The 12035-nt window shown below is 45.3% G+C and overlaps 1 protein-coding gene across 1 annotated transcript in view; it reads left to right on the top strand.

The window, feature by feature from the left end:
• The window catches only part of LOC5565069 (mushroom body large-type Kenyon cell-specific protein 1), a 602053-nt gene that overhangs the window by 188007 nt on the left and 402011 nt on the right, over positions 1–12035 (top strand). The window contains exon 2 of the mRNA XM_021857635.1: positions 87–645. Coding sequence (XP_021713327.1) covers positions 552–645 — 94 coding nt within the window. The 5' untranslated portion in view covers positions 87–551. The remainder of the gene's footprint in view (positions 1–86; positions 646–12035) is intronic.

Below are 12035 nucleotides of genomic sequence, written 5' to 3'. Positions count from 1 at the left end.
TGGTGTTCATAAAATACATACCTTCCGCCCATTCTACTCCAAATAATAAACTACTCCGTCTTCTCCATTCTGATCTGATCCCACAGTGTACGAGTGAACATGGCTCCGGCTGGTCGTTCCCGAGACTGAGACGTCCCGGTGCCAAAACATTCCCGAGAAACTTAAACGAAGACGACGACGACGCGTCCAGACTTTTCCTACCCAAATGCAACAACAGTTTGCGACGAATCACTTGTTGCATTCCCCCGAAACAACAACAATAATACGAAGAAGCAACAGCAGCGAACCCCCCCTAAGAAGAAGAAGAGGAAAACTTCCAGGGTGCATAGTTACCGACCGAAAGGACCGGGGGAAAACCCGCCGGTTGCTCCGTTCTGTGTGCGAGAGCGCGCTGGTGTGAATAGTGTGCAGCGAGGTTCGGCGCGCGTTTTCCTCCTTCCCAAAGCCTCCGCAGTGTTCTCTCTTTCCGGTCGGTGGTAGATTCTATAGTGTAGTATAAGCCGGGGCGCGGAATTTGGAGTTGCGAACCGTGTGACGGCATTTCCGGACCGATGGCGGACTGTTCGTACGCGAGATGCGTCCAGGAACGGCGCTACATCCGGCGGGAGCTGGCCAAGTGGACGAAAAATATGGTGCACATAGTTGGTAAGTTTTTCCACTTCTGCTTATTTTTTCTCTCTCTCTGTTATCCTGTATACATTTTTAGGTACCAACATTCCCACATAGAAGCTTTTTTTTCGAGAAAGAAAAACTGCACATAAAAATAGGGAAAAGGAAGCAAAAAATAATTGATTAAATGACATCGAGAGCACTCTCTCCGGTGTAGTTGCACTGTGGGGTATTTGACAAAGCTAGATGGCCAATAGACGATTTCAAAATTTGCGGATAGTTTGGAATAATTTTCTGCATATGGCAAATAAGCAAATGTGGAATAATAAATCTTCGAGCTGTTTAGTGGAATAGCTATAAGTAGATGGAAACCGAATTTACGCGTATTTCGACCTCAACTGTAAGGACGTCTTCAGTGTCGTGTACTAAACTCAACTAGTACAGTCGAGTCTAGTACACGACACTGAAGACGGCCTTACAGTTGAGGTCGAAATACGCGTATCTGTCAAAAGATATACATTATAGTGGAATTAAATGGTATAGTACTAAATTCGGTTTTTCATCTACCTAAATGTGGAATATTAAATTATACTAAGATTGCCATTATTCATGTCCAGGGATTGAATTCTAAGAAAATTGAGAACTGAGAGGTCTTATCGCTCTCTGTAACAATCATGATCCGCAACACATCATGAGAGTCTGGGGGCACTATTGCTATAGGATGTTCGGGGATTGTTCATCATGCCAGTAAAGTAAAACACCTACCCATTCATTAATTGTGTTAACATCTAAACAGATAACACTGAATCAACAATTTCAAGCCACAATACTCGGTTCCTGGCCGCATCTCTCCATCCTCGGTTCTGCCCCACGCTCGCCAAATCGATACGCACTTGATCCGCCCACCTAGGTCGCTGCGCTCCACGCCTTATTGTACAACCGGACCGATCATCCTAAGCACCCGACGTTCGAAGTCTCCAAGTGCGAGCATCGTCCACGTTTCATATGCCCGTAGAGAACTACCGGCCTTATGAGCGTTTTGTACATGATACATTTGGTGCAGGTGTGAATCTTTTTTGACCGCAGCTTCTTGTGGAGGGCATCCTTAACCTCCCTCAAAGTGGGGGCTGGTTGGTTACCATCACTCGCAGTATTGACGAAGGCATTTCCTCCGCTGTCCCATCCTAAATTGCCTGTGCTCTCCGCGCCATTCAGGTGTTCGTCGAAGTGCTGCTTTCACTTCTCGATCACCTCACGCTCGTCCGTCAAAATGCTCCCATCCTTATCCCTGCAGGCGGGTCGTTCCACGTTCTGCCGGGTCCCTTGCTGCAGCATGACCGCCCGTGCTGCATTCTCCTTCTCCAGAATCTGCCTACATTCGTCGACGAACCAATCGTCCGTTGACTCCGGCCCACGTACCCGACGTTGCTCTCAGCTGCATTGTTGATGGCTGCTTTCACTGTTCTCCAGCAGTCCTCAAAAGGGGCTTCATCCTGCTCACCCTCTTTGAGTAATGCAGCCTCGAGGTGCTCGGCGTATGCAGTTGCGACACACGGTTGCTTAAGCCACTCTAGGTCATACCGGGACGGCCGTCGGTACCGTACGTTGTTGACGACGGAGAGTTTTGGGCGTAGTTTAACCATCACCATAGTGGTCAGATTTGATGTTAGCGCCACGATAGGTCCTGACGTAGCTTTTGCTTTTGCTTTTGCAAATCTGGAGCGTCTGTACTCCATGTTAGGAGCGGCTCACAACAGCGTCTGTTCCCCATGTCATGGGCGGCTGATCATCGTCCGAGTGTCAGAGAAGGACTCTAAGCTAAACTGCGCACTATGGCCCTCCGAACATTTAGGGGGAATGGTCCTCCGGAAATCTAGGGGGTTGGTGTCAGGCCCTGCAAGCCAACCGTAAAAACACATCAGCACAGGAACGTCAACGAGAGAATACGGACCGGATCAATCGGCAAAGACCACAGCGATGAAAAAGAACTAGCGATTGGAAACTCGGTACGTGGAACTTTAAATCTAAGGGAGGTCCCGTAGCCTCGAGGTTACGCATTCGCTTCGCAAGCGGAAGGTCATGGGTTCAATTCCCAATCCCCCCACACAAAAACTCCGTCCAGCCACCAGAAGACGCCGCACGAAGGACCGTGTATTGGGGAAGAACACATCCATCCTTCGTCAGTATCGGATGATGACTGCGACAACCTGACCCTCTTTGTAGGCTGTTGCCTCACACGACACTTAAACATGGTAAAATGAACCACCGCACACCAATGGACTTCGATATGGATATGGATTGGACCAACGACAGCAATCTCCTCTACCTGCTCGGTATGAGAGAAATAGCAATAAGAACTATAAATAGATTCTGTATATATGATACTCGGCATAGTAGTGGCCAAGTGCACGGAGTGCCTAACAAATAAAAGTAAGGAAAAAAAAAACTGCAAATCTCTCAACTTCATTGAAGTACTCGCATACTCTCCGATGTACTAGAGACCCGCGGTTTCGACAGCGCTGCAGGAGGTTTGCTGGACAGGAGCATTGGTGCGAACATTTAGAGTTAATCATACCATCTACCAGAGCTGCGGCAACACACGCGAGCTGGGAACAGCTTTCATAGTGATAGGTGATATGCAAAGGCGCGTGATCGGGTGGTGGCCGATCAATGAACGAATGTGCAAGTTTAGAATCAAAGACCGATTCTTTAACTTCAGCATAATCAACGTGCATAGCCCACACTCCGGAAGCACTGATGATGACAAGGACGCATTTTACGCGCAGCTCGAACGCGAGTACGACCGCTGCCCAAGCCACGACGTCAAGATCGTCGTAGGAGATTTGAACGCTCAGGTTGGCCAGGAGGAGGAGTTCAGACCGACGATTGGAAAGTTCAGCGCCCACCGGCTGACGAACGAGAACGGCCTACGACTGACAGATTTTGCCACCTCCAAGAACATGGCCATTCGTAGCACCTATTTCCAGCACAGCCTCCCGTGTCGGTACACCTGGAGATCACCTCAGCAGACAGAATCGCAAATCGACCACGTTTTGATCGATGGACGGCACTTCTCCGACATAACCGACGTCAGAACCTATCGTGGCGCTAACATTGACTCCGACCACTACCTGGTGATGGTGAAACTGCACCCAAAACTATCGGTCATCAATGATGTACGGTACCAACGCCCGCCCCGGTACAATCTCGAGCGGCTGAAACAACCGGATGTCGCCAATGCGTACGCGCAGCATCTTGAGGCAGCGTTGCCGGATGAGGGCGAGCTCGATAGGGCCCCTCTTGAGGACTGCTGGAGGACAGTCAAAGCAGCCATTAACGACGCTGCCGAAAGCATTATCGGATATGTGGAACGGAGCTTAAGAAACGATTGGTTCGACGAGGAGTGCCAGGAGGTTTTAGAGGAGAAGACGCGGCAAAACGTGGAACGATACAGACTGAAGCGGAAACAGCAAACCCACCTATTCCGGGACAAAAAGCGCCGCCTGGAAGAGGTGGAATGCCAAGAGATGGAGTTGCTGTACCGTTCTCAAGAAACGCGGAAGTTCTATCAGAAGCTCAACACATCCCGCAATGGCTTCGTGCCGCGAGCTGAAATGTGCCGGGATAAGGATGGGAGCATCTTGACGGACGGACGCGAGGTGATCGAAAAGTGGAAGCAGCACTACGATGAACACCTTAATGGCGCAGAGATCACAGGCACAGAAGGTCAGGACAACGAAGGCGATGACTACATCAGCACAGCGGACAGCGGAAACCAAGCAGCTCTCACGATGGGGAAAGTTAAGGATACTATTCAACAGCTCAAGAACAACAAGGCCGCTGGCAAGGATGGTATCGGAGCCGAACTCATCAAGATGGGCCCAGACAGGCTGGCCGCTTGTCTGCATCGGCTGATAGTCAGAATCTGGAAAACGGAACAACTACCGGAGGAGTGGAAGCAAGGCGTTATATGCCCTATCTACAAAAAGGGCGACAAACTGGAGTGTGAAAATAATCCTGCAATCACCATCCTAAACGCCGCCTACAAAGTGCTATCCAAGATTCTCTTCCGTCGTCTAGCACCTATAACAAACGAGTTCGTGGGAAGTTATCAAGCAGGTTTCATCGACGGCCGCTCGACAACGGACCAGATCTTTTCCGTGCGGCAAATCCTCCAGAAATGCCGTGAGTACCAGGTCCCTACGTACCATTTGTTCATCGATTTCAAGGCGGCATACGATAGTATCGACCGCGTAGAGCTATGGGAAATCATGGACGGGAACAGCTTTCCCGGGAAGCTCACAAGATTTATCAGAGCAACGATGGACGGTGTGCAAAACTGCGTGAAGATCTCGGGCGAACACTCCAGTTCGTTCGAGTCTCGGCGGGGACTACGACAGGGCGATGGACTTTCGTGCCTGTTGTTCAATATTGCGCTTGAAGGTGTTATGTGGAGAGCCGGACTTAACAGTCGAGGCACGATTTTCACGAGATCCGGATAATTTGTTTGCTTCGCGGACGACAGGGATATTATTGGGAGAAAATTTGAAACGGTGGCAGATTTTTTCACCCGCCTAAAACGCGAAGCAACAAGAGTCGGGCTAATGGTGAATGCGTCGAAATCAAAGTACATGCTGGTTGGCGGAACTGAGCGCGACAGGACCCGCCTAGGAAGCAGTGTTACGATAGACGAAGATACCTTCGAGGTGGTGGACGAGTTCGTCTATCTCGGATCCTTGTTGACGGCTGACAATAATGTAAGTCGGGAAATACGAAGGCACATTATCAGCGGAAGTCGTGCCTACTATGGGCTCCAGAAGAAACTGCGGTCAAGAAAGATTCACCCCCGCACCAAATGTACGATGTACAAAACGCTCATAAGACCGGTAGTCCTCTATGGGCATGAGGCGTGGACTATGCTCGAGGAGGATTTGCAAGGTCTTGGGGTTTTCGAACGCCGCGGTGTACAGGAGAACGGCGTGTGGCGGCGAAGGATGCACCACGAGCTCACTCAACTCTACGGCGAACTCAGTATCGTGAAGGTAGCTAAAGCTGGAAGGATACGCTGGGCAGGGTATGTTGCAAGAATGCCGGACAGCAACCCTGTAAAGATGGTGTTCGCTACGAATCCGGTCGGAACAAGAAGGAGTGGGGCGCAGCGAGCTAGGTGGATTGACCAGGTGCAACAGGACCTGGAGAGCGTGGGTCACAGTCGAGGATGGAGAGAAGCGGCCATGAACCGAGTGAATTGGCGAAATATTGTTGGCGAGACTTGATCAAGATAATTGATGTAAAGCCAAATAAGTAAGTAAGTAGTGTTAGTGACTATGTTGAGAACGAGTTTGTTCTCACGTGGCTCCAAAGTGTTTTTATTTTCTCTTGGCTTACGCATGTTTTACGGGGATGACCCATTTCGCATAAAAACGTTTCACATATGGACGTCTGGCATAATGGACGTTTCGCATAAAGCAGTTTCCTACTAAAAACAGGTAGCATTTTAAAGAAGGCATATAAATCTCATTATGCCAAATGTACATTATGCCAAACGTCCGTATGCGAAACGTCTTTATGCGAAATGTCCCACCCCCGTATTTTACTAGGGAATGTTTTCAGTGCTCGGTTTGTACGCGTTTTGCTTCGGATTTTTTAAGCGGTGAACAAAGCAGCTCGAGGATGTAATACAATTATTAATAACCAATCGAGTTTATTCTCGTGCGGCTCCAAAGTGTTTTCTTTTCATCGGTTTGCGCGCGTTTTGTTGGGCAGTGCTTGTGATGTCCAATGTTATCGAATTCGTTTTCGCGGTTCTCCTGAATTATTTAAATTCTCAGCTAGTGTGAGTTAAGCGTGTCGTATAGTTCAAACAAGTATGCGTTCTTTTCGCGTTTTCTGCACTATTTGCTGCTAAAGGGGCGGCGGATTGCAGATTAATTTGGTGAGTTTGTTCCGATCTGTAGACGTTTACCAAACGTAACCCATGGCATCAGCCTTCCAATAAACCTTCCACAACATCCCGTAACACCTATGAGAGGTCGTAGAGTTCTCTGCATCTTTCTCAAGTAGGTGTTTAGTACATCATTCCTTCCTCTTCCTCAGCATTCGAAAGGACGTGGCCAGGACAGCTCTCGACTGTTGGAGGATGCGTCAATCTTGTCTAAGAGTCAAGGGTTAGTCCCAAATCTTTTACATTGGTAACGGACGGGAAGTAGGCAACCCTCATACAATGGTCTAGGACTGTACCACCTACGAATTTATGCGAATTGCTTAATGCTAATGCTAATGCTTATGCTAATATAAGATAGGTTACATTAAACAATGTAACTATAACAATGTTTTTCAATAAATTGGTTTATGATAACAAAAGCGCAATCAATTTATCATCGGAGTATTTAAAGCATATCCACGATATCAAAATGTAGGAACAAATTTATTAATAACGACAGAAGGAATGATAACTGGACAGAACATAGTCAATCTATAAAATTGATAAATACGGTATAGGGTAAGTGTTCCCTTAGTTGTGGGTGCTCCTATAGTTGCGGTAGTGCCGTTTTCACTGATTTTATTACATAAGCCACAGAACCGACACTGCCAATCGACGTATTGGCTTGTTGATACACGGAATAGTTGAAAAGAGCGTTCAAATTGCTTTAAAACTGATGGAATATCACTAAAATTGATAAAACTTCTCTTACCTGTACTAATAGTTGCGGTAAAGTGTTCCTATAGTGGAGGATCCCATAAGAAACACACGGATACCGCAACTATAGGAACACAAATCGAAAATATACCGCAACTAAAGGAACAGTGTACCAATAGTGGAGGTATTATTTTTCACTGACATGCCGTGGATTACTGCGATGATATATTTTTTTCTCATTAAGTCAATGGTCGTTACTTTCCGTTACAACATCAGCATGTGCATTAATTGCGCTTCTTTAATTAAGGCGGTTAAATGAAGTTCAATCGTGCTTAGTACCTCCACTATTGGTACATCTACCCTAACGGTGAAACGGGACAAAAGTTTTTTTTTTTGAGATTTCAAGCTCACTTCGAAACTAATGTTATGGTGATTCGAATGCGAATGTTAGGGCTTAGCCAGACCTATCGAAAGGGTGCTTTGAAGTTTATTAGTTTTTACCGAAAAGGTTGGAAACAAATTTTGGCCCCAAAGTGGAGCAGCACATATGGTGTTCATACATAGTCTTGGACTAGGTGTCATTTTTGCGTTCTGGAATGATGTTAAGAACTCTATCAATTCTGATCCTTCCGATACTACTTCAGGCAAAAGTTCGTTTAACCCCTCTAGCAGCAGCTAAATTTTTTACCACAAAAAATTTCAAATTGGTATAACTTTTTTGTTTCTCGATATTTTTTATGAGCTATAAAGTGTTAGTTAATAAGGAGCTTCTCTGCAAACCATCATACAAATCGGTTGAGTGTTCTGTAAGAAATCTTAATATTACAAAAAGTATCATCAAAGTAATGTTTCCAAAAGTGAGTACATGAGAAAAACCTGTAGCCTAAGATATTCAAGTCCGTTATGGCTACGCGTCGATCCCCCAAGAAGTTTCGTAGTATCTCCGGATCTCGTCTAGGTGGTTAAAATTGACACAAATTCTAAAGGTAGAAGAGTTTTTCAAGAACTTGTGAAAAAATGTTGCAAAAATATAGACAAACAAAAAGGGTTATAGTGATGTTAATATTTCATTATTTAAAGAATGATTCTGCTAGAAGTTAAGACAATCAACTTTGATACTGTTAAAATAAAAAAAAATGATAAATATTTCCACACAAGATTATTTAGTTAAATTGAAGCCACTATAATGAAGGTTCACTGCGTGGTCTATATTACTGAAAATCTGTTATGGTTTTTCTGAAAACACTGATTATACCACTGAGGACCAATTTTTGCCCCACCTTACTCTACCGGTGATTCGTTTTAATTGTGTTAGTCATCCATGATACATCAAAATACCGTTCAAAATATATTTCGTATGAAGAATGTAAATGTGTCTCGAAATACTTTTGGCCTAGCTAGATCGAAAAAATGAGCCTTTGTGCCTCGTCGTAGCATTCGTCGTTGCAAGTTCGGAGCGTTCGGCTCTGCGGCAACTCAGTGAAGCGAAATCCTTTGTATACAGTTCCAGAAGGAGACACCATCGCCTCCTCCTTCCCCCACCGACTAACGAAAGGATGAAAAGGGTGGCTTAAAACTTTTCATCCAAAACAAGCTGTGGCCCCCTTTTTACTTGACGACGACGACGACTACGACGAAGGTGGAGACATGGCACAGGCTGCTGCGACTTCAATCCAGTCTCTGCGACCGCCTCGACGACGTCTTCTGCCTTCCGCTTTTCCTCTGTTCAGCTCAGCTGTGTAATGCTGCAGCAACAAGTGAATTTTCGATTCGGTTTTATGGAAATAGTTGGAAGAAAACTCCTCGTTTTCTCACCCCCGAGGATGGTTGCTTGCTAGTCTGAAATGTTTAAAAACATTGCTGGCGTTCACAGGTGGCGCTAGGAGTTCAAAAAAAAAGATAAATAAAGGGGAAATATACTACACTACAAAACAGTTAACAAATCCAACACTGCATTGAAACGAATCATGAAACATTTCAAATGTTCTAATAAAGAAGCTATTAAATGTCATTTTAGTAGCGTGTCTCACAGAAGCTTTGAAAGCATTTCCTAAAAATTTGGGATGCTTCTCACAGACGCTTTATAAGCTTTGTAAGCTTCTCCCGGAAGCTATGGAAGCTTCTCGTAGATGGAAGCTTCTCCCAGATGGAAGCTTCTCCCAGATGTAAGCTTCTTCCAGAGGCTTTGGAAGCTTCTCCCAGAAGCATTGGTAGCTTCTTCAAGAAGCTTTCAAAGCTCTTTCAAAAAAGTTTTTCCCAGATGGAAGCTTTCCCAGAGGCTTTGGAAGCTTCTCCCAGAAACTTTGGGAGCTTCTCCAAGAAGCTTTGGAAGCTTTTCCCAGAGGCGTTGGTAGCTTCTCCAAGATGCTTTGGAAGCTTCTTCAAGAAGATTTGGAAGCTTCTCCCAAACATAAACTTCTCCCACATGGAAGCTTTGGAAGCTTCTCCCAGAGGCTTTGGAAGCTTCTCCCAGAAGCATTGGTAGCTTCTCCAAGAAGCTTTCAAAGCTCTTTCAAAAAAGTTTTTCCCAGATGGAAGCTTCTCCCAGAGGCTTTGGAAGCTTCTCCCAGAAGCTTTGGAAGCTTTTCCAAGAAGCTTTGGAAGCTTTTCCCAAAGGCGTTGGTAGCTTCTCCGAGATACTTTGGAAGCTTCTTCAAGAAGATTTGGAAGCTTCTCCCAAACATAAACTTCTCCCACATGGAAGCTTTGGAAGCTTCTCCCAGAGGCTTTGGAAGCTTCTCCCAGAAGCTTTGGAAGTTTCTCCTAGAAGCTCGGGATGCTTCTCCCAAAAGATTGGGATGCTTCAACCAGAATATAGGAAAGCCTTCCATTCGAAACTTGTAAGCTTTCTTTTAGAATTTCATGAAGCTTATATAAAGCTTGAGACGTGTGTTTCTTTGAAACTAGAGAACATTCTTTCAGAAGCTGTAAGTTTATCCCAAAAGTGTGAGATGCTTTTCAGGAAGCCTGAAAGTCTTCCAAGAGTTTGGAAAGCATCTTCTAGAAACTTGGAAAATTTTTCTCAGAAGCTCAGAAAGCTTCTCCCAGAAGTTTGGACAGTTCCTTCCAAAAAAGAAACTTGTGAAACTTCTACAAGTTGGGATGTTTCACATCAAAGTTTCGCTGAAAACTGACAAAATGTTGAATTCACGTACGCCTCTGATCTTGGCCATTCGTCCGTTTGGCGCTCTAAATTTCCCGCTTCGTTTTTGAGCAGCGCAAAAAAAGAATTTTCCCTCCCCAAGAAAGAGAAGGCTTCGGTGGCGCTCATCCTCACCCAATTCGGTTCACTTATATAAACACCAGAAAATATAATAAGCTTCCGCGCTGTTGCTGTGCTTCGCTTGTGTCAGTTCAGCTCGAAATTCTTATTCCGTTTGCACACAGTTTTTCGTTTTCGCTATGTTGCTGATAGTGGCTGTGGTGTTTTTCCTGAACTGCATCTGGGTTATTGCAACCCATCCCCATCTCTTTCTTTTAACACCAATCCGGGGGTGGGGGACGAAAAAGCAACCGACGGAAACGATCAATTTATGTTGTATAACGAACAGAGGAACTTTACCAACCTGACGCAGAAAGGATATAACAACATCTTGCCTCCTCTCAATCGGTGGTGGTGGGAAAACCACCCAGCTATCGACACACCTTGCCTTGGAGAAGCTTTTTTGTCCCTTTATTTCGGCGGGAGCTTGTTTCTTCCGGTTTTCACGGGAGAGGAAATAAGAAAACGGGAAATGCACTGGAAATGCGGCAAAAACAACCGCTGGTGCAGAACCCACAGGCAACAGGTTTCTGCTGTTGCTGGATGGGAAGACGGTTGGTTGGATTTTGGGGGAAAGGAACGATGAAGGAGGGTTGAGCGTGGAAGAGCTTTTCTTGAATTACCGACCGAGAGTTTCTGACTAATGAATATTATCCGGGCAATCTAGCACGTGAAAATTGATTTGGATTCCAATCCGAACTTTTCGATTAGGTTTAGAGTAAGCTATAATAATTTTCTGAAATATCAAAACCATTCGATCTTCAACCCTATCCTGGGAACCTGGGATCCTTCTCTTAGTTTTCATTGTTAGTAGGTATGGACCGATGCACGAGTTCACTAATTTGACGTTTGGGCGGTGCCGAATTCACTAGTTTCCATGGTTACCTAAATAACACGGCACCGCTCAAACGTCAAATTAGTGAACTCGTGCATCGGTTCATTGTGGGGAAATTTAAAAATTTGGGTTGCTTCGCGGAAATAACGCGCAGTGAGCAATCCCCGCATAGAAGAAATGAACCACAGCAAGCACTGCAGGCGGCTTGAGTAGAGAAGGTTAGTTTCAATGTTTTCTTGCTTATGAAGCTGTCAGATTATTTTTCAATAGCTCAGAATTGAAGAAGGATGTTTATGCAATGTAACAAGTTGAAATATTGTGATGGAAATAGAATTCTATCATCGTTATTATAATTTTGAAAATGTCTTTCCACAGAGTCAATGTTCCAAACATGTGGGTAAAATGAACATATATTTGGGGGTAAAATGAACATACAATGGGGGTAATATGAACATATACTAGGGGTAAAATGAACATGCGGTGGGGGTAATATGAACACCATTTGAATTGAACGGGTTGCGTCACGATTCTCGGCTGCTTGGGCACGTCAGGAGTTAATCATCAATATTAACCTCCTTTTCCCGAGCAGCCTAGATAGCCGCGTAGTGTAGGTAGCGGTTGTTTCAACTGGCTAAGAATTAACACTACAGACTGCCTGTTCCGGTGGTAAAAGTCCACCTCACAGGTGA

This window comes from Aedes aegypti, chromosome 1 (assembly GCF_002204515.2).
Source record: "Aedes aegypti strain LVP_AGWG chromosome 1, AaegL5.0 Primary Assembly, whole genome shotgun sequence".
Taxonomy (NCBI): domain Eukaryota; kingdom Metazoa; phylum Arthropoda; class Insecta; order Diptera; family Culicidae; genus Aedes; species Aedes aegypti.
Note: the sequence above shows the minus strand (reverse complement) of the source record. Positions and strands in the feature narration are given on the sequence as shown.